Source organism: Merops nubicus, unplaced genomic scaffold (genome assembly GCF_000691845.1).
Source record: "Merops nubicus isolate BGI_N331 unplaced genomic scaffold, ASM69184v1 scaffold6385, whole genome shotgun sequence".
Taxonomy (NCBI): Eukaryota; Metazoa; Chordata; class Aves; order Coraciiformes; family Meropidae; genus Merops; species Merops nubicus.
Window position 1 is genome coordinate 51,674 of NW_008611506.1, and position 23,848 is coordinate 75,521.

The 23,848-nt window shown below is 41.8% G+C and overlaps 1 protein-coding gene across 1 annotated transcript in view; it reads right to left on the reverse strand.

Annotated features, from left to right (window-relative positions):
* The window catches only part of PALM2 (paralemmin 2), a gene marked incomplete at its 5' end in the record, with an annotated part of 75,066 nt that extends 51,435 nt beyond the window's left edge, over positions 1 to 23,631 (reverse strand). The window contains 2 exons of the mRNA XM_008941228.1: positions 8,675 to 8,805; positions 23,551 to 23,631. Of these exons, the coding sequence (XP_008939476.1) occupies positions 8,675 to 8,805; positions 23,551 to 23,631 (212 nt within the window). The remainder of the gene's footprint in view (positions 1 to 8,674; positions 8,806 to 23,550) is intronic.
* Between the last annotated feature and the right edge of the window lie 217 nt (positions 23,632 to 23,848).

Here is a 23,848-nt window from a genome sequence, read left to right on the forward strand (position 1 = left end):
CTACTCCCTGTCTCTCCCCCACCTGTTTCATTGCCCTTCTGCACATCTGTCATACGAAGACAATTTTCTAGTTTGAGTTCTTACAGCAATCTGGTGCTGGTACTTGATTCCTCATTTTTTTTACACTGGAGAGTCATATATCACTTCATCCTACAAACTCCACACTTGTACATGCTTATGAGCATGTTCTACATTTGTCACATGCTGACCTAGAGTGCTCTGAATGTCCTTCATTGTTGACTTGACATGCATTATATTCTTGGATGCCTACAGGCATTTTTCCAACACACGAAGGTTTCTTGTTAATACTGATTTGCTTTTCTTTGGTAAGACTATGATACATGTGCCACCAGACTGTTCCTGAACATTCCTCATTGGGACTTTTTTCTTCAATGGCCACTTATCAATAAAACCCTTTGTAGCTGTCCCTTATAATTCAGGACTCCTGATTACACATCCAGTCTTTCTTTGTCTTCTGTGGATCACCAGCTGGGATTTTCATTATTTTTTTGCCTTAGAACTCACGTATTGCAGCAGCTTAAAAACCCTGCAGGAAAGGTGATATGCTTTTCAGACTGCAGGTCTTTGAAAAAAGAGAGCAAGACTCGCCATGCCCACTGGGTGGCTCCAGACACTGCACCTTCCTCCTCCTCTAACTACTTCTACTCGCTCTGGGCTAGCCCAGCTCTGCAGAAATACGTGCAAGTGCTGACTAATAGCAACAGTGACAGGGAAGGACCTGGGCTAAAAAGCGCACGATGCACCAGATTCATAATAATTAATGCTCATTAACGACTATTTGCAACACACCACCCAGAGGTCCAGCAGAAGGTGCCTGTGCAGGATGTAACTTTAAGACTCAAATTTCACCCATTGCACTTGAGGCACTTAACTGAGGTAAGAGAGATGGGCTTACACAGTCCATGGAGGTGATGCTCTTCCCTCACTGACTGCGTGGAGGGCAGAAGGAGATGATACTCTAAACGCAGGTGACTTATTTGAACTCCTGCAGTCATACAGGATGCACCTGAGCCTTTGAGTGAAGGGAGGTACTGAGGTCTAGAACTGCAGCAGTGTCCTCCCTGGCTCTGCAAGCACGGGTGTGTGAGCATGTGTATATGCTGCATGTTCTGGCGTGGCCAGACACAGCATATAAAGACAGGTTTGGCAGGGAAGAGGAAAGTCCTCTGATTTAAGGTGAAGACAGAGTTAAATAATCACTGTAAAGCACCAACATAATAAAATCAACTCAGTCTGCTGCTTAACTCTCTGCTTTCTTTTGTAAATACACTGCAGGTTTGCCATTTATTCAAAACTGTGCAGTTATGTCATGTCCACGCAAACACGGCTTTCTGTTACAGAATTTCCACAATTTTGTCTTTCTCATCCGCCAAGCAGATGGACCAACTGTGTGGAAGAAGCTGTTTCACCAGGACTGCCCTGTGGTAGGACCTGTGTACAAGAAAAGCCAATCAGCTAAATTATTCCGGTAAAGAGAAGCACAATGAAGAAATGAATGAAGGCTAGTCTTCTTTTGTTTTACTCCAGGCAACAATCACATTTGGCCCATGATTAAGATTTAATTCAGATGTAATGAAGTCAACAAGTCCTACTCTTTATGCTATACCACAATTTACAGCTTCAGGAAACCTCTGTCAGTTCTGCTAAGCATAAAAGAAGTGAGAAGATCATAGATGGCTTTGCATACAGAGGAACTGTGGTGATTCAACACATACAAGTACATGCGTTATGAAGAGATTTCCCCATCTTGCAAACAGCATTGCATGCAGAGTTATGTGAATTTTTTAGCTTTGAAATATTAAAGCCAAGGAGGTGCTGAAGTTTTGCACTTGATACTGTGTCACTGGGTCTCATCTAGTACAGCTACAGAAACCCAGCCTTGTGCAGAATGTCCATCTTACAGAAAGGCTGCAATGATTGAAATTGCATTTTCCTCAGCCTGGTCCAGAGGTGGCAACTGCTCCCTTCACAAGGGGCTGTAGCATGTGATCTACTGCATTAAAAGTTTTAATCCGTTTAGTAATTGATACTACCTTACAATGCATTAGCTTTCCTAAAAAAGGTGTCCTTGAAAGCCTGCTTCTGTCCAGGGCTGAATTTAAGGCTATGTGTCCCTTCCTTCTTGAGGAGCATGTCTCTTAATCTACAGCACACTGACATGGATGAAGTGTCAGAAACACTTCGAGGTGGAAATTCCTTGATATGTAGAGAAAGGGCTTTGGAATTTGTTCTGTATCTTGCACCTAAATTAGGTAAATGAGTGTCTTTATCAAGGTCCATATCTGATCCATATCTGAGGAGAGCAGATGTGTGGAGTGGAGAGAGGCTGTGCTCAAATCGCAGTCAATCCTTCTGCCACCTTTGTAAGGTAATATTTACAAGCTAGCAATGCACAGGAGTTGTGAAAGACCCTGAGATTGCTACCCCTAAACTCAGAACACCAGCATTTGGGCAACTATTAATGCACTTGAATCTCACTCTGCTAGTTTGAGTATGGGTCAAGTTTCAGAGCTGAAGTAGTTAAGTAGTAAGCTGTCTCATTATTTTGCAATGTTGTGTTTGGGGTTTTTTTTAAGTTGTACTTCTGAATATATGATACCATATGTAAAAACCTCAAACCCATTGCCACCCATTAACTCTTAACTCACTGGTATTCTGAGATCATCCTGGAAAACTTGAGGAATTTGCTAATCACACCACAGAGTGGGGTTCCTTTGCAAATCTGAGATTTCTTGTTGTTGAAGCTTTTTGCCTGGTTTTGGTTTGGTCTCTGTTTTCCCAAGAATGTATCACATATGAAACGCACCCCAGAAAAACCTCTATGGGAGGAGAAAGATGTGCTGTTTTGGAAACCACACTCCTTAGCAGTTGCTGAAATTGGAATCTGTGGAGCTTCAGCAGATGAGATCTGATAGTGATCAATGTCAGCATAGAACCAGACAGAGGGCTTGGGTATGAACAACTTCTCCTGTTCAGAAAGCTTCATCTTCCCCCATAAGGTGAGCAGAATCTGGAGATACTGCATGGCTATGAAGAGACATTTTTGCTGTTGCACTTAAACAGCTCACCCAACACAACTGGTCATACGGGCAGCACGCAGATGCAGACTGATGGCTTGTCCACAGCTTCATCTGGCATCCTAGGTAAAACCCAAAAAGGCTGAATAAATAGTGTTTCTGATCATTTTCACCAGCTGCCATCAGTGTAGAAGTTGTGAAGCACTCACGCTCTTATGGAACATACATGTGGAAGACACACTGTTCTGGCACTAGCATATGCTTCAGCAACCGCTCATACCTCTCTGCAGGCTAAGGATAAAGGGAAATGGATGAGACCTTGCTAACGAGAGGTTTATGACACCTCTGGTCCGGGCTTGCACTGTCTGCTCTAGGGGAGGTCTGAGGAGCTGCTTCTGACATCAGACAATCCTTCTTGTGAAGAAGTGCACTCACATCTGTCATATGTCATGCAAAGACTATTAGTGACACTCCCATAATTAGCAACAGGCTGAATTATAGCCAGAGTTTCCAATCTGAGACATGCCATGTTTTGTCATGGAAGAAGATGCAGGAGACAAACCTTGGCACCAGAAAGAAACAAAAGAGCAGTGTCTAGGAGGACAGAAAATACTACAAGTGTGCAGCCACAACAAGCTCAGCTGGATCACAAGCCTGCATTTGCTGAGCCCTGCAATGAGAAGACACTTTAGTGTAGATGCCATCTAACATCAGAGGTCTGTGAAGCACTCGTAGACAATTAATAAGATAGAGAATTAATAAGAATTTATTTTCTGCATATCAAATCGGCTTGGTGAGGGTTTTCTTCTCAGGGCCTAGTCCGGCCTCTCTGATAATACTCAAAACTGAGCATTTACCTGGAGAGATTCAATTGCAGAAGTGGAAGAAGAGGATGATTCTGCAGCTTTGGAGAAGTTTTACTTCATTTTGAACCTGATTCTACCTAATTAGAACTTCTGTCTGATATCTGGTAAGCAGGCATAGGTCAATCATGAACACCAGACAGCCCCACACAACCAAGGCACCTCTTGCTTGAGAGAGGTGGTGTCCTCTCTCTTCCTCCATCACTAGTCATCTGTCTTGTGTAAGCTTACATTCAGCATCTCTTTTGGTTTATCAGGTTAAATGCTTTTCTTGGACAGAAGCTGTGCTTGTCCTGCAGTCCCTCTCACAGGCATCTTTCTGTTCAACAGTTCTTTAGAATACTTTCCAAGGACTTTTATGTACAGGAGAACAACAGCACTTTGAGAAGGGAGTCACTGGGAGTCAGTCTTTGCATTTACCACCTGCCCACATCAATAAGAAAACAGCAGCTAGCAAAGACATGTTCCTGTTCCAGGAAGGAGCTCATGGCCTATGGTGCAAACGACAGACCTGGCCCTGCCACCATTAACACTGGAGTTTTCTCTGCACGCTGGATCAGCATGTAGAAACCTCCTCCTAGAGGTGATACATCTGCAGCTCACCATCAACACGCATGAGGCTAAAGCACTCCACGAGTCCAAAGGGCTGCTGGAAATGTTCAGAGCCAAATGTGCTGAAAGCTGAGTAGCCCTGAGTAAAGAACAGGGGATATACGTGTACCTTGGCTGCCGCCCTGAACTGCTTCACTGCCAAGAGCTGCCACAGTGCCAACGTGCCACAAACATCTCTTGTGTGTGCTTCTGTGAGCATCTACTGCTCTAAGCTGTCTGTCTGGTCCACAGGTCCAAAAAGGCTGCTCTGTTACAGCAGTAAGCTGTGTCTCCTTGGAGCTTGATGGGCATCTCCTCACCCAGCACGAACAAATGCACTGTTAATTATTGAAGGGATATGCCACATTACTGAGTATTTAGTTCAGTGGGTTTCTTTTCTTCAGGAACACAGGTCCAGTCCTGGTGCCTCATGCCAGTGTCTATCATCAAGTAGGGACATATGTTGTCAGAGAGTGTTTCATGTTGGCATGCTACATGAAAGCTCCAGAGCAATGAAAACTTTTCAACTTTTGTAGTAAACACAAACCCCCAGCGTGTACCACAATGTAATCTGGTAAAACAAAGTAATTTTGGGAGCCTTTCAAATGCTCTGAAGGACCAGCAGGCTTTGGGTGGGCTGCTCTAGGAATGTTGCTTGTTAATACCAAGATGTCAAATGCCAACTTTCCATAAACTCCTGCAAAAGAGCAGACCATCATGTGGTAAAAATAACCATGGGAGGCATGCAACACATTCCAGTGCTTGCTTCACCTACAACACACTACCAGAAATGTGTCCCTGGAAGGTCACCGGACATCTGTATCAATGCTATCCCAAACAATGTTTTAGGTCTGTGATTTGAGGAATACGTTTAAGGGAAAAGAAATGCTTTTTCTTCATTTTTCACCCCTTTGGTATCATTTACCCCAATTCTAAGGTAGCTGCAGAAAACAGGAGATCATTTTCTCACTGTGTGACAATGAGAAAGAAACTCAGAAGTAGTTGTTTTTCTCTAACACTGACCCAAGACCTTTAGGAGAACACAAAATCCCTAAACTAGCTTCAAAGCTTCTCTATGTCTAAGGACAGTTTTCTTAAGAGTTACTTTAATCCATGCCTAGGTTTGCTCTGCCATTGGTACAATGTAGTACCAACTTTGGAGCCAGATTTCAATAATTCAATAATGCAGCAATGCCTTTCCATCCTTCCCACTACTGATAGATTCCCAGCCCACTTAAGACTCAATGAATGTTGAATAAAGGGGTCCAGTCTTCTTGTTAAATCCACCTGACCAAACACTTTTTTTAAAGAAATGCAAGACAGTACCAGGATTTTCACATGGGGCAGTGTGAGTCGTATTCTGAAGACTCAAGTTAGGCAAAAAAAAAAATGCCAGGATTCCAGCTCTAAACTTGTTTCAACTCTGCTCATTCTGCTATTTCCACTTTGCACTCATGGATATGAAGACTGTTTCTAGTGCTCACATTTCAAAATATGAACATATTAAACTAATCTCCCTATCAAATGATCACTCTGTCTGTAATCCAGTTACAGCATTCATATCCTTGCATCTTGACTCAATCCTGCAGTCTGTGTTTTTTTAACTTGCATGTGCATCTTGTACTTCTGTGTCCTCCTGTTGGCAATTGTAGCATTATGATAGCATTTAATTATTTGTTTTGCATTCTTTGTCCTGCTTTATTTCTGGTTTTGTGATGAAGATAATTTTTCAGTTGCTTGGCATGAAGTGTAGAGAAATGCTGACTAATGTCAGCAATGCAATCTTCTTCCAAAAGCTTTTGCTGACAAGGGAGCTCATCAAATCTTTACACTTACTCATGTCTAAGTTTACTCATTTGCACATATCCTTGCAAGCTACAAGCTCAAGTATGTGATTTCTTGTATCATGATAATATGGAAGTCTAATAAACAGCAATCTGTACACTCATGCATTTTTGCTGCCCCAGATGAAATTAAACACCTCCCACACAAAGAAGAACTGGTTACACTAGCTTAAGAATACAAGCATTTGTACATCTTGCAAAATGTCTGATTTTAGTGGGAAAGTAATTTAAAACTGAACTAGAAAAAGCAATATTCAAGTGAAGCATTTTTATTATGTTCAAGGCCTTCAAGAGCATCCTCAAAGCCATATGAAACCCTACTGTTTCTCCCAGGTAGAGATATTTTCCTCTTCTGGAGGGCACAGACCTGTATGAGCCCACATCCTCATTTATGAATGTTAGGCTGATCTCAAATACTCTATTTCTGTTTTAAGTGTTGCAATTCATTCGGCTTGTCATATGTACTTTATACCTTCAGCCTGCAAATAAAGATGGATATTTCTCTTGTGTCATGGCTGCTCATGTAGCAAACCTAGAGTTAACAAGAAAGAGACCTTCCTGAGAATTGGTATTGCCTGAGATGACAATGGGATGCTCTGCTGTGAAAGGAAGGGTATGACATGCCAGCAGGGGCATGGGTGCCAGCTGCCAGCAAACACTAATGAACTCAACCTCTACTGTCTTATTGTTACAGTTCAGGTGGAATATTTTGTCATTTAAATTAAAATACTTTTTTACTTCGGAGTTCCCTTAGAAAGGTAATAGGGAAGTCAAGCATGTGAGCATGGCTGTCAAACAAATTGAGTCCTTTCAACTCAGCAGCATGCAGCTGACCTGCCATTTGACCATAACATGATCATTAGATGGTCACAGCAGAAGACAGCTCCATTACTTCCAAATATTCAAAAATTTTATTTCATGGTTGCAGTTAAGGAAGAAAAAAAAAAAAAAACAAACCACAGGGGCAAGGATTTTACAGAGCTGCATCCTGCACTTTGAACTAATTTAGCAAGGCAGGTTTCATTGCCTTCAATAGTGGTATTCAGCTGAAATTAAGCACTTGCATTTTGCTGTATGGGGTCACAGCACTTAGCAATTTTCAGCATTCAGCATTAGATTAAATATGTATCACAGTACATATTTCTGAAGTTCAGTCCATATATTCTTTCAATCTATTGCATTAATTTATGGAGTAAGCCACCAGGTAGCATATATTTCTAAAATAATAAAGCTTTCTTGCCTTACATTACTACAGATGTAACAGGACAACATACATTCTCAGATCAGTTTTAATAGGAATCACAAGACAGAGGTAACTAGTATGACTTGTTTACAATCACGTTGATCTATTATGTCCACATAGAAATCACTTAGTGTCACACAAGCTTAGTGTGTGTCTGCTTGTGTATATTCCCAAAGAAACATCCTCACTGATTTCTCCAAGAAAGTTTAGAAAAAACGTGGTATAAGGCAAATTTAGTTCAACAGATGTCAGGATTCAGCTCCTGGATTGTTGGTCCTATTGGCTTTTTTTCTGTCATTTATATCACAGAATCACAGAATAGCAGGGGTTAGAAGTAACCTCTGGAAATCATCTACTCTCATATGCCTTAGCCGGTGCATTTTACAAAAATCTGTGGTGCCAAATTTGACCAACTTTCGCCTATTTTCTGCCAGCTGAAAAATCTCTGAATTCACATTGCTTAAATGGCAGAAGAAGCAGCTCTGAATTTCTCCTGTGAGGCATAAAGGCATTTTCCTTATGAGCTTTAAGACTCATTGTTTGTAGTAAAACAAAGGAAAACATCAAAAAGAGGGAAAACGTCAACTCAGGCTGCAATAGAAAACTGATAGAAGGAAATAATTCTAATGCCTGAACCTTGCTTCTGAAAGCAGTAGATACTGATGGGCTGGTGGATCTGCTGCTGCATTTTGAAAAGTCATTTGCACCAGTGAAAAGCATTGGCAAAACAATGCCACCACTCTTTGAACTCCTTTTGGCTGTAGGAGGTGTAAAGCAATGGAGAATCTCTCAGCTGTTGATCAAGCCACACATGTGAACCTGAAGGAGGAACCCAGCCCTCTTTTCAACTCCCTTGTGACAGAAATCCATCAAAGTCTATTAATGATGAAGATACCACGATGGCTTTGCCTTGTAAACCATGGAGATTTGGGAGACAAATTTTGGGGACATTTGGCTGTATGTGTGCATGTCTCTTACAACCTCCTTGGGCAACTGCTATCAGCTGCTGCCAGAGATGGGGACCTGGGCAAGGAAGGTCTCCGGCCTTAACAGGAGTGACTGTTCTTAGCCAAAGCAAAGGGAAACTGTCCCTACCTGTGTATGTTTTCTTCCAGCTTTTTCACCTTCAGCTCATCCTCTTCTGACTGCCTCCTTCTGGCTTCTTCCTCTTCTGCGGAGCCAGCAGGAAGTCCCTGTACCAGCCATTTTTCCCTAAGAGCTTTTGACTGTAAGGTAAAAAAAACAAACCTTAGGAATACGCTGAAGAAAACACTTGTAAAGATTGAGAAGGAGCTGTCTCTGCTTCTGAATATTAGATTGTCCCCACTGAATTTCTAATTATTCCATTAGACAGTTCATTTCAGGCACTCCATCAGCTGTTTATCTAGGTTTTCAAGATGTAGGAGTGTCAGTTTTACATTATACACTTTATCATCATTTATCATCAATGCATTAATATGAACTCACTTTTAGTTCCTAATTTAAAAAAAAAAAAAGTTAAACCACACTAATTAGCCAGTCCTGCAAGAAATGAAATCTTCTTTAATAAAAGTGTGAGTCTCTTGTGAAGGATAAGGCATGGATTGGAAGGAATAAGATGGTAAACTTCTTACAGCTTCAAAACCAAAAGAGCAGTATGCTCTAAATGCAATGTATCATGAAGGATAAAATCAGTCTGCTATTAATCAAATATGTTATTTTTTATTTATACCACAGGTGGGTCTCCATACCTTTACAGGCAGGTAGACACATACATTCACACAAGCACATATATCATCTCTTAGCCACACACAAATTAAAACAAAGTCTTCCAGAAACCATGGGTATTCCCAGGGCACAGCAGCATTGCTGCACAAAGTAGTAATAGACTACACCAAATACAACTTTCTTGGGAGTTTTACCAAAAACACAAGCTACAACTTCACATGGCCACTGCCTAATCCAGCTGCAGGTCACCTAGGGGAGCTCACCAGTGGAGATGCAGTGGTTGCAAACAATCCTTTAAACAGCACATCAGCCTGTGTGTCTTGTTGGGCCCAAATCCTGCAAAGGGATGTGGCAGATCAGCTCGCCAATAGGTCAACCATGTGTCAGAAGGAAGCCCAGAAGCTCAATGCCATGCAGGACTTTGCTCCCTGGCAAGAAGGAAATGGAGCTGGTGGAAAAAGCAGTCACCCAAGGGACCAACCAAACCAGCCCCTTGCATTGACCAAAAAAGGGGAGCCTTGGTTCTGAGTTTGCAAAGCGATTGGCAATGCCAGTTCAAGGAAGCAGCTCTGAAAGCATGTATCCTCTCCAGCAAAGAGGAGCTAATAAGGAAATCATCAGTTCAAAGAAACTGTATTTCAGAAACTGCCCAAACATGCAGTATCAGTCATTTCAATGCCCTGTTCGTCACTGGAATGGAACCTGACTTGTCCAACTATGTATAAAGGAAAAAAATCACAAAAGAAGGCTTCAAACCTAGCCCAAAATAGAAAGATTTCTGACATGAGAGACAAGGCTTACTCATTTTGAGTGTATATATAGACACAGTATCTATACACAAACTATTCTTGTCACTCCATGGCCTCTTTGACATCAAGCAATTAGATTTTAATAGGGCAGCAGACAGAAAGCAGTATGAAACACACAAGCAAAACAGATTTTATAAAATAGACTCCAGCTTTCACTGACTTTAATTGTGCTGTGCACCAGAGGACTTCTAGGTGGGTTTTAAATGATTTCTGTATGAATTAGGACTTCCGCATGACAGAAAAGGTCTCATGCTCTTCTGTTGTGCTGTCATGTTCAACAGTCAGACCCACTGATGCTGGAGATGTTCTTTAGCTGGCCGAACTGTTTGCTCACGGCTTCCAAGGTGTTAAGAGTTCTCAAAACATCAGTGATGACTATTTCCAACCATTTCCTACAGTTCACTGTTCCTTTTTGCTGCCACTTCCATCTACTAGTGCTTCCTGCTGGATTTCATGGTTTGGTAGTGAGACTTCCCTGTGGGACCTTTGCTTTCTTGTTCAACATATATGATTATTGCCAGGAAATTTAATTAGCTCATTCAGGCCTAATGTGCTACTGAAACATCTCCTCAGCAGAGGACTCCCAAGTCATCACATGTATCGAGAAACAAAATGAGACAGTCAAAGATGGGCTTACAGATAAATGCTTAGCAAGCATTTTATGGCCTGTGCTTTGTCATTTAAGAGGTCTCAGCAGCACAACTCAGTGGGTACCTCCTGGGATAGATCCAGTGCAAAGGTCTGTGAAAGCTGATTGTTCTTTAGAATATTGGTGTCTTGTCTTTAAAAAGAAATGTGGCCAGTTGTACGTGGAACTGTTGTTACATGTGTCATACTCATCTGTGGTCTTAAATCCGAAATCCTGAGTGATACCCAGTTGGAATCGCCTCCCCAACTTTTTAAAGACCAAACTCTAAAGATGAGGGCAGCCTTCTCTGTTTTAAACCTGTGTTAGGTACGGCTCCAGCAGTCCTAATAAAGCCTTTGGCGAAGTGCTGCTTGGACAGCACTAAAGACATTTAATTAACAGTCACTCCTCATTTGCTACAGGCAGACACATAAAATCCAGGTTTCTGCAATGTGCTTTTACAGAATCTCCATGCTCTCAGTCTCTTAAATACAACTGCTGTACACCAAAAATAAGAAATTTTGTGTGGCTTTTGTTTCACTCTTTGCTCATGTGAAACATTTAAGCTACAAAATCACATGATTTCTTTCTCCCAGAAGCCTTTTATTGACCTATTAATAGCATGGATTTGAAACTGGAAAGCATCAATGGGATTTTTTAAAAAACATATTTAGAGACAAGAATGCTATGATCTACTAAAAATCCTCCCTCTTGGGTGAAATGTCAGCATATTTTATCTAAAACAGGAAAGCTGGTAGCTTTGATGTTTCTGGCTCTCCTTTTTAAGATGAAAATTAAGGCATTTGTTAAATACTACACTGAGGAATCCAGACAAGAAGACTCTGAGAAATGGAAACACTTACAAGAAGCATTTCTTAAAATTCAGAGGATCTGTTTGCCAAGCTGTTGAGGTTACGTATATTTATACACCCACTGCAAGTACAATAGGCAAGCAGTCAGGCACGTGTCAGGGGACCATGCACAACTGTTCTGCTGCCTGAGAAACGTTTTCTCCCTTGCCAGATGACTGGCATAGTGCTGAGGCCACGGGTAGGGGCAGAGGAATCTCTCTCCTGTTTTGAGCAAACTTTTCCCAGGGCATTTTCATCAGAAAGCCAGGCAGAAGGTTTTGTTACACATGATGAGACCAAGGGTGGGTATGGCACAACAGGGAGATGGTGGCAGAGCTGTGCTGGGCACTTGGGCACAGCTCCTGAGTATGAGATAGTCCACTGAGGCAGCCAACATTACAGCAGTCCAGCCAGACGCAAAACAGAGCCAGATGTGGCTTGGAAACAAAAGACAGTTTGCTGCCATCTGTCCTCCACAGCTATGAAATTTGGGATATGCTTCTTGAAAAAATCTTGCAAAATCTCATCCCAGGAAGAACAGGAAATGTTTCTCAAATTTGCTGAAAGGAGAACACTTGCATGAGGATGGAGCCCCAGAATATCTGCACGTTATTCCTGCTTACAATGTTGTGCATTTGCTTTACTTAACAGTCTGTGATTAAAATGGCCACGAGCTACTATTCCAGCATTGCTCCTCCTTCACTGTCTGTCATGAATTTTAACTCTCTACTGTATCTTGGAGCTTCCTCATGCAACAAAGTTGTGCTGTATGAATAGACACTGTCAAAATGATAGAGGGCTCCAACTGTGGCCAGACATACTATTGCAAAAATACAGGTATTTGTACAGCTTATTACAATACTGCCATGAGAACGCACTGTATTTTCAGAAGGCACCATTTCACTGGTACAAAATCAGCTATGCTATGTGCAGTTTGGCTTAAGTATTCCTTCATTTACTGCAAGACTACAATTTCTTCAGGGATAAATCCTTCAGCAGAAATTAGATCATGTCATTAAAAATGCTCTCTGCTACTGCAATGGAAAGGGCACTGGGCTTGTGATGCTCTAGATCACCACTGCTCTCAGGTGGTTTGTTTCTCTGCACACAAGTGAGATTGCAGCTCCATGTTTATTCTGCTCAAGAGCAGGAAAGAAGAGTGACTTCTGCACCATGGAAAAAATGAAAAAAACAGGTCACGATTCTGTGAACAGATCATGGTGAGGACAGAAATAAGTGAACAGATGTTGGACAGGACAAAAAGAAATCATGCCAAATGTTTGAATGCGGTAGACACGGTGATGACCATAAATGTGGTGCACAGCTCCCTTACGTGCTATTTATTCCAGTTTCATGCTTCAGGACAGTAAAGCCAGAGGGCTTTGAGATGTTTACATTTAGTGCTAGCAAGGAAAAAATGCATAGCCCCTAACATGCACATAGAATGAATTCTGTATTGAAAAGAAAATCTTTGCTTTCAATACTGCATTTGCTTTAACGTCACATCAAATATTTAAGTATTGGGGGCCATTTTATTAAAGCAAGAAAATAATTTAACCACTACTTCCATATACTATTATGCCCATTACATGCAACTTCTGGATGCTTATGGAAGGTGGTCAACTCTACCCATCAATCTTACTGATTTTGGACCTCCTTCCAGAAACTTGCCTCATAAGGAGCAACACATTTCCAGCCCTACATGAAGTCTGGCAGTATCTTAACTTAAGGCCCAGATGCATTTGTCAGAATTGCCATTTGACTTTATGACAACCTAAAAGCCAGTTCTTGCTATACTGCTACCTTTTGAGGTAATTTCTTCAAGTAGTTTAGGGTTGTTTCTTTTTAATTATTATTTACAGGTGGTAAATCAGTAGTATCTCTCCCTGAGATCAGTGCTTGCTAAAGTGGAGCACTTCTCTGGCTGCTGAGTTATTCTCAAGGAAGGTTATAAACCTGAGGAGAAACACAGGTCAAAAGTTGACCCAAGACAGCTTCCTTCAGTAAAATGCTCCTGCTCTCGAGAAACACTATTGGATATGGACTAATCAGAGTGTTGATGCTCTTTTGTGCTGTACAAAATGAGCAATAATGATCCCTGGTGTAATTCCACTGAAACCAGTAGTGCTACATCAAAGGCACTTTTACTGAAATATGCCAAATTGAAGTTTTGCCAAAAGTCTTTGAGTTTCAAGGCTTGAAGACCAAAAGTCATTAACAATTTAGAGCTGGAATGATTTATCATTATGAAATTTTTCTTCTCCCTACATGCATTCATTATTTCTGTCCTGGAAAAAAAGGTGAATGCAGAAGGCTGGCTCCTCATATTCTCGTATCTGCATGTAATCAGCCCATGCCCTACTGAAAGACTGCAATAAACCTCTTCCTTCACCTGGCAGTTTAAGAGTCAGATATTAACACCAAACACTTCCATTAGGATGCTAGCACTACTGGCTGCATTTCATACTTGCCCTTTGCATTTCAGAAATCTCCCTCGGTACAAGGGGGCTGAATTTTCCAGGCAGATCTGGAGCTCTGGAGTCAGCAGTGACCCCAGCTCTGCTGTTCAGGAGCTACCTGGAGCCCCCGTACAGGGACTGCAGCTTTGTCAGGCAGCAGATCAGCCACAAGGAAGGCTTCCCGGAGCAGCAGCAGAGCATCTTCCTGGATAGGTAAAACTGAGTTTGCAAGGAACACAAGTGCAAGAATTTTAGTCGCTAAAACTCCTCCGGGACTCCTCCCTTTTCCTTTCTACCCTGTTTTCTTTCTATCCTGTGGCTGCTCTGAATACTGCATCACTTGCTGTATTTTTAGGCAGCTTCCCCTGCCATCCATCTTGCCCTAACTCAACTACTGCAAGTTACTCAGCAGGTCTGGGTCTGACCTGCTGGTGTGCAGCAAAATTGCCAGCACTAGCAAAACAGGTTACTGGGACATGCACCGAGCTTAAAGGAAGACTTGGGTCTTTTCCAGAAGGCCTTCCTTTGCCTTCTGGCAAAAAAAAATGGTTTGCATGGCTGTAGTGTGAGCAGGCCTTTACTGTTAAGATGCCCTTAACTATACATTAATACACATGCAAATGCAGAGTAGGGTTGTAGACATAAGAACTGTGACAGTCAGGTCCATGTCAAAATAAGCAGCTCCTCAAAATGTATTCCTGAATGATGCTGTAGTATTTAAGTTTATGGTAGCTGAAGAGAACCGTCCAACTTTTTGCCCAGACTGATGTAAAATTTTCCTTTGTGGGGTTTCAGTGTGCAAGAGTCTGCTTGCAAAACGGAGGAAAGCTGTGGTCCTCAGCAAAGATTTTTTTCCACTTGGCTGCAAGATGGATGTGGCCTTGTATGGCATAGACTGGCTCTGGGACAGAACAAGCAGGCTGTTTCCAGCTTGCTGGTATAATCTGGTTTTGCATAGCAGAAAAACTTCCTGATGCCTTTCTGGTCATCTATATACTTGTTCTATATGTCAAGATACTTGTTCTAGCCTAAGGAGCTTGACTGCAGGATACATGGCTGTGGCTTGAGCATTTCCAATGGAATTAAGTCATGCTGAAAAAACTGCAGGTTGATTTTAGTCTTGACTTCAGTAATGTAAGGTAACATAAGTATAATTCAACAAAAAAAAGTATGTTAGCTGATGGAGCTTAGCCAGCCCCAGATCAAATAGCATGTTTATAACGCAGATTAAATATTATGCTGTAGAGCTGCAAGCTTGTTGTTATTCTTTTTTCAGGAAATGAACAAAACATTTCTTAGAAATATCTTAAGGAAGTGATGTCTTAAATTCTTTTTTAAGAAGCATACACTTAGACCAAGAGTTGAAAATGTTTTCCAGCAGTCAGTTAATGTGTATTCATCACATAGAACACTGAAGGACATTAAGTAACTTTTTCAAGCATGTTAAAACCTGCCCACTGTAATGGACAACCTTCTGTGACAATGCATCTAAGACTGATGGCTTAACCTCCAGTTTCTTCTCAGCTACAAAGGTACAGGTCACTGTGTCACTTGCCTGAGTTTTCCCTTTTTATAAAACCCTTACTGCAGCGGATCCCCAAGCTCAGTATCACTGGTGCTCATGTCTTTTTTCAGAGTTGCTCAAATGTTTTCTGGTGCCACTAGGGCAGTCTGCTAACCCAAGGGACCAGTGTCCTTCCTGTACCCAGCAAGTCTGCCCCTCCTGTACTTTTGACAGTTCTTCAGGCACCGAGACACTCAGTCACTGCCCTTCCTTAAAGCACGTATTTGGCACAGCAACAGAACAGACAAGAACGTGTTAGAACAGTGCAGTGTGACTGCAGAAACGAGTGAGGGAAGACTGAGAGAGCTGGCATGACTTTTTTCACTTAGGAAGGGCTAGATCTCAGCTGGGTGTCCCTGTGGCAAGGCAAGGGGATGTGCAAACACGGCCGCAGCATAAGCCATGTGCAAACAGAGCTGCTGATGCACTGGGTGGGCATGCCTGTGACAAGCTACCTGAGGGATGACTATGATGGTAGATATAGCTCCTTCATGGCCTCATGCTTTATTTGTTTAAATAGTCTCAGGAACAGAAATTGCAGCTGTACAGAGGGGCCCGATTAGGAATGCTTTGGGGGGAAAAAGCATCAATTGTTTTACACACTCAGAGTAAGCTTCCCATCCATTAGCAAGATCACCAGTGTAAATATTTCATGTGCATTGCTTTTAAATTGTTCAGGTCCCATATTTTGCTTAACTTTGTAAACCAAGTAGACAGTTGTTTCCATACAAATATGAAGAAGAAGAAGTAAAAGGCAAGCTATTTCAGCTGCAAGAAATCCCAGCACAGCAAGAGATGTTGACAAGACTCTGTGAGAGAGAAGACACAAAGTTTGTGTCTCTCTTGCTCAGATCATTCATCAGCCACAGAGCGCAGATCTGTATAAGCTAGCTTCACCTAAGGGGATCATAAGTATGGCCTGATACAAGGCAAGAGTTTCTAATATTCATTAAAACCTGAGATGGCATTGAGACGAAAAAACAACAATAATGTGAAAGAGAACTCCAACATAGGCTCTTTTCCAAATATATTTTCTATATATCCAGGCTACCAAAAAGTTCAGCTCAAAGTAACAGGGGAAAACAATCCTGCTGATACCTAAGATGGAGAGTCAGGGTTTATTTTTCAGTATCTCTCTTTAGGAAGTCTATTTACGATTTCTGACCTCATGTCAGGATGATAATAATAGTCCTGCCCAATTATCTGGCATATTATGGTGAGATTAAGAACTATGATGAGAATAAACAACAAATAAACTTCTAGTGAATGCTGCAGGGGCAAGAGGAGGGATGAGGGGACTGGGCTATCCCAGCAGGCACACACCCGCAGTGTGAGGTCACAGCTTGCAAAAGGGCATGCCACAACGAGGGCCCATATGGTCCTCAGGACGGTAGCCCAAGCTAGGAGCAGGTTTCCCAGGGTGGTTGTGGGATCTCCATCCTGGGCAAGAGTCCAAGTGCAATGGCATGAGGATGGGCATGGGAGCAGGCTGCTCCTGTTGGTGGGGTCATGAGGAGACCTCCATGGTTCCCTCACACATAAATTACTTCATAACTTCATGAGAATTTTTCTGTTTCCCAGGGAAATTTGGAGCTGGAGTAGAAATAGCTTCAAGCTAGCTGAAGTTTCTGGACTTCATGTAGTTGGACTGAAAAACTGAATAAGACCGGGACTTCTTTTACAGATACACACATAAAAAGAGTTCAATCACACATCTATGTTACGGAGACAGAAATTTAGGTATGGTTTGGTTTTCTCTATGAGTACTTACTCCATGTTTTCAAAGGAAGTAATGCATAGTTTTGAGGAAAAAAAGAAAAATTTAACACCCGTATGTTTGGAATAGTGAACAAACTCACTGTTTTGAAATAGTGAACAACCTGAGATTTTGAAAACTGGCCACCCTCTCCTACCAAAACAAATAGGCTCTGCAAGTTGTCATCATTACTACACGAACACATTTGCTTTTACTATTATCTTCTGAAAGAATAATTTCCTCTCTACATTGTCCATCCTCGGCTGCTGTTTATTGCTCCTTCCCACACACACACACGTCACTCAAAAGAGGCAAAAATAAAAGTTATTTTTCAAAGATTCCTTTCTTTTCTTGTCTTAAAAGTTCATACATTCATTGTTTTAAAAAGCTGGATTCAGGTCATGTGAGTTCATTTCTGAACACCTATAGGGCCATTAGGAGTGGCTGGGGTTGAAATGAGCTCTGAACATCCGTAAGCTACTTTGACACAGCCTGGTTAAAATGAAAACTGCTCGAGTGGCAATGACCTACTCGACCGACCTTGTGGAAACCTAAGTGCCAATTTCAATGGTTTTCAAGGAAGTCTTTCCTGTATGGGGAGACTTATTTACATGGTCATCCAAGGATAACTCTGGCCCACTTTGAAGCACAATTCACACAACGATGCCTTTTTGCTGAATAAAAGTGTTCTTGCAGAGGTATTGTATCAGAATAATTACATTATATGCAGTTACGTGGCAATAGACATGCAAGCAAACAAGAAACACTAGTAAAAGGACTAAATCCTTAATCTCTTTGGGGCAGTCAGGTTTTGTAGCTGGCCTGGAGAAACTTTTCTATTGTGGATAAAAGGTTTTATTTAGCGATAGATGTTTTGCTTTCTGATTATCTGAAAAGAAAAACATGTAAGGTTTTTTGAAATCCCTTTTTTCCAGCCACCACTTCCTTGCAAGGATCTCTGAAGGTTTCGTACTCCTAAGTAGTTCAGAAAGAGCAGGAATCCTAAATCCTTAGACTGTGCAGTCCTCTTGTCTCTCCAGCTCCCTTTCTGGCCTAATGAATCTGGATTTCTCTTCTGGATTGAAAACAGGTTAGCAGAGAGGCAGAGAACATCCCACCTCTCACCTTAAATCCTGGTGGGAGGTGATTTTTCCAGGGAAATGTGGGCATCAGCCCAAAGGTCCTAAGGCACAGAAGGGACAAACAAGGTCCCTTATGCTCTGGAAATGGAAATTTCTCTCCAAATTAGCTCTCAACCTCTCCAAGTCCCAAAACTGTGGTTGGAAAATGGAGATGACAGGACTTCCCAGTCTTGCAGAGGTACAGCATGGGCTGTAGTACATTAAAACCAGAGTTGGCCTGGGACTATAACAACAGATATCATGTACTAGGAGGAGTGCTTGACTATTAATAAGAATAGGTTTTGGGGCCTATTGCACTGACCCCACAGAGAATGTAGACTGTGCCTTACATCATCAAACATTTTTTTGTGTGCTTGACCAAGTCACCATTCAGTTTACAACTTAATTTACTTGAAAATCATAACGAGATTCCATGTAAAGGAATAACGAGATTCCTTCATCCCCAGAAGTAATCTTTTTCCACACTGTTGCATATAGATATGTATATGGATAGATACATCTATCCATATACATATCTATATACTAGAATAAATTGCTGATAGCAATATAGCTGTGGCATAATAAAATTAACATTTCTCTATAGATCAGGGAGTTTCAGCTAAAACCAAATCCCAACGAAATTCCTCTAACACAAAAAGGCTTTCCCTCCCTTCAGAGTAAAGATGTAATTATGCTACAGAGTAAGTGTTCCTGAACAGAAATCTTTAAGAATCAGATGTTAACAGGAGTAGGTCCCTAATATTTATACCACTCCAGAAATCAAATAACTGTGGTAAAAGGGGTTATTATAATGGTAAGTAACAGCAGAGAAGTAATTTTTCATTCAATTAGGAGGGTTTGTGCTGTTTATTTTATTACCAGCCACTACCAGTGAACAATTATACAAATTCTGTTCAACAAACTATAGAGGCAGCCAGATCTTTGAAGAAGCATTCTAACCTGGAGTTTATCTGAAATAGTAAACATCTCCCCATTTTAACATGCCTGCCCAAATGCTGCCTAGCTGAACAAGTTCTTAAAATCAGCTGTTCCTTGTAGGGTATATCTCCAGTGCAACTGAACAACCAAGTCTTCCTCAAGAAATCACATCAAGTTGATGGATACTGCAGACAGGGTGTTTACAGAAGGTGAATTCTGCCCAAATCTCTGACTTCAGACTACAGAAGCTGACAACACTTTGAGTTCCCATGGACAAGGCAAACCCTATTTGTAGGCATACGGCTAAAGAACTGCTGAGCTTTAAGTTTAAACTCCATCTACTGTCAAAAACCACAACAAAACACATTTTGTTTTATATGAAAGAAGGATTATTTTGCTATTAAGGATTAATGTAGGTGGGAGGTAAAGGAAGGTATTGTAAATTGCCTCTTATCAGAGGAAAACAGCTTGCTTAGTCTCATGAAATGAGTCTTCAAAGCACCTTTATAACTTTTCCAACACCCAGGGCCTTTTCAATTAAGCATCTGATTGTAACATAGACAAATGGACCTCCTGTCTTCGGTGGAGTGTGCCAATGGCCCTGAAGTACCACTTGGATGCTCTGTGCACGCCAACATACCTGCTTTCCAGTGATTCCCGGAAGAGGTGATAGGGCTTCCACTGTCAGCAGTGAGGGAGTTCTGTTTGCAAAGCCTCCACTACTCCAGACTCTCTCTTACTCCAGTCTTTCACACTTGGAAGGTTTCATTTGAGTACCTCAGAAACTCACACAGGTCATTAATGGCTGAGCCACATGTCTGTCCTGCTGTCCTCAGCCATGAAGCCATTCGCCTCATTCACCAGAGCCTTTACAAAACATGTTCCAGAGACCCTCATCCACATTCAGTGCTGACATTTACTAACTCTAGTGTTTGCTGGGTTGTTCTGCCTAAAACAATGGGGCAGTGGCCACTGCTTCCTTATTTTCAGCCAAGTAGGCAACATGGGAAAAATGAACAAACTGGTAGTGGAGTTAAGTCATTTTGCCAGGGGTCTAACTGTTATCAGCAACTTGAAAACTGTAGGTAATGTGACATAAACATTTGCAATAAACTACTTCTATTAGATATTTTTCCTATGTGAATGAAATTGTCTGAAATTAACAGAAACCCTGTAGCTTCCAGAACCGTTATTAGGTAACCAAACATGCTATTTTACACAGTGTATTCTAAAAAGAAAACTACTCTGGCATCACACAAAAATGGAGCAAACCCATTGAATCCTGGCATGAACGTCTTTCAGCAAACTCAAGCTGTTACACTTGTGGGATCAATCCAGATACTGCAGACACAGGATTAACCCAGATACTACTTTCAAACGTTCCTCCACAGCAGATTTTAATGAACACTGATATGAAGTCCTTGCACTCTACACTGGTACCAATAACCTCACAGAATTTTGAACAAATACATGGGCGTTCTAGGGAAGCATGGTCTTTTTGACCTGGATTTATGTCTTGCATAGAATTAATTGAAATACACATTATTCAGGAAATGAACTGTTTTACCTGGCACTTCCTAAGGAAAATTAATGCACTTATTTTGGGCTGAAACAGACTGTGGAGCTGTATCAAACCGGGGGACTATATTCATAGCAGACTTGGAGCCCCTGTCTTGCAGAGCCTCAGAGCAACCAGGGTGAGGTGAGGGAGATGGAGCCTTGGGCAGGTGGGGGGAAGACTGTACACAGATTTTCAAATGAACAAAGCAGCCTGGCAGGCCAAATAACTTTCTGGTCAGCATCTCACTAAGCAATGAGAACACTGAACAAAGCACGAAAAGAAACTGCAGTTTGCTTGGCAAGTCTCCACAGAGTAAAGGAAATATTGTTAGCCACTGTCGCTATTTTATTTTTTCTTGCAGTTTGTTTGTTTGTTTGAGCATGGTGTCTCTCTTTGTTTAGGGAGAGCCTAACAGCAATGAGGAAGAACTCCACAATGGCACATAGATCTCGTGCAAGTCTCCCAAAAGTCAGTGGGAGTCTTGGTGGTACAGGCAGCTCCTAGAGCAGCAGTCACTGTGACCAGCCAAGTAAAAGCAACACACTTCTCCTCTGATGATGACAAGTGATGCCACTGAATGGAGAGACAGAGAAGCTCCTGTGATATTTTGACGCTCATCCCTGCACCCAGCATTATAGACCTGAAGTCTGTCTGTGCTTTTAGCTGAGAAAGTTGCCATTTTAAATTTCTAAGCCCTGATGTTCCCTTAGTTTCCTGTATAATTACTGCTTTTGCTGCAGGCTGTAAGCTAAATAATAGAGGGAAATAGTTAATTTTCCTGTATGTTGCTCAAGAAATCCATGCAGGAGGACTGAACCTCCGCCTGTGGCAATCAGCATAACAGGGCTGAAGTCAGTGCCAGCTTACACTAGCTGAGGGGCTGACCACACTACACCACCTTGAGAGGTTTTACTTTTCCCTATGAATAATGACAAAATTCAGTTGAGCAACAGACATATCGAAATAAATTAGATGAAGTACAGAATTGTCAGAATTGGCTTTCCAGAAGAAAGTCTTCTTAAAACAATCCCACAAAAAAGCATAATCCTGTTAGCTTGGAAACAGTTAACATGATAAAGGAAGTCCTCAGCTTTGCCGCAAACAGAAAAAAAAAGCAGCATCATGAAGGCACTGGAAAGGCATTTTACTACCCTGCTGCAACAGTCTACGGCCACCAGAAGAAATTCTCCTTTGCCTGTAGTCAATGGCAGCATGAAGAAAATGGCAATTCCTGTTGCCCCACAGAAATGCAGGCACATCACTGACTGATAACACCAAAGACAATGTGTGACATCCACTGATTTATAGTGAAACTGATGGAGCATTTGTGTCAATTACTTGGGTTTAACTGCATCATATTTATCAGAAAATGAGGAACAGTTTACAGAACATGATGGCAGGGGCCTGGAGAAGCAGAAAAAGGATCCTGTTTGTAAGTGTAACTTGAAGTCTGGTCTTTAAGTGCATGCGTGGGCAGAGAAGATATTCTGTGCACCATCTCCCCACATAAGTGCACTGTTCACACACACACTGACACTGCTGCATAAACAATCTAAATAGCTTATTTAAAAAAAAAAAAAAACAAAACAAAAAAAACCGCAAACAAAACAAACAAACAAACAAACAAACAAACCAAACCAAACCAAACCAAACCAAACCAAAAAAAAAAAAAAAACCCCAAAAAAACCAAACCTTGCCCAGGTCACTTGCTGCAAGGATAAACTGTCCAGTCCTGATCATCTTTTTAAGATATTTTAATCACTGAAATTCCTTGGGCTCCCCTACTGATCTCTAATGAGATTTCATCCACAAATGTGCACTGGCTACAAAAGGACCACATACACATTTTTGTTCTCCTTGCTATGCACAAATGTAAAGGCAAACCCCACTACTGCCAGGAAGGATGAATGATAGAAATAGCCAGGATGGCTTTCAAACGATGCTATCTGCAGCTGTCATGGAGTCCAACAGGGACTGGTGTTGCTCAGCACTCTGCTAAATATCAAGACACCTCTCTATGTGAGCATGCACATATGCATCACACACTCCCTGCGTGTGCATACATGTCCATTTTATTACACCATGTACATCTAGTAACTTCATCTGACAATGAAAGCTTTACACACAGACAAATGCATGCTAGCTAACATCTCCTCTGCAACACACACACAACACACACACACACACAAAACCTAACGACAAGCACCAGAAAATCCAACGCAGCTCTGCAGGCAGAAGGTGCTCACTGAAGCAATGCAGTGCACACCCAGTCCACAGCGATTGGTGTCTCATCATTATGTATAATAAATAACAGTGTTTAATAAAAACAGCACTGCCGTGCTGCCTGTGCTCACACCCTCTCGATCCATGCTTCTAAGCCATTTCTGCAATAAGGTCCTGTGCATGAAACACACAGAATGAAAAGCAGGCAGGACACGATCACTGCAAGAGATAGGCTCCAGCAGTGGAAGCTGCTTCATGTCGGAACAGGTTCTTCCCAGCTTTCAGATGTGTGATCTGCATGTCTAATAATGAACAATTTAGTCAATCCATTATTTCTGGCATCAGTCCCTTACCTTGAAATGCTGCAGCTGAAGTATCTGGTCCTCAAGCTGTTGTCTCTTGCCTTCTATTTCTGTCTGCCTTTTCCTTTTCTCCTTGGAAAAATAATGAGAGAGAGAGAGAGACAGATATCACGTCAGAGAAACGGAGCCTTTAAGAGTAGCAGATTCGTAAAAGCATCTAAGCAGACAAATGCATCTGTACAGATGTCACCAGTCCCATTTCACCTGCTCCTCTGCCTGCTGGTATGCAACCAGCAGCGTCCTGGGAAGATGCCAGCCCCTGACTACCCGGTTGCTCACCAGCAGGAGA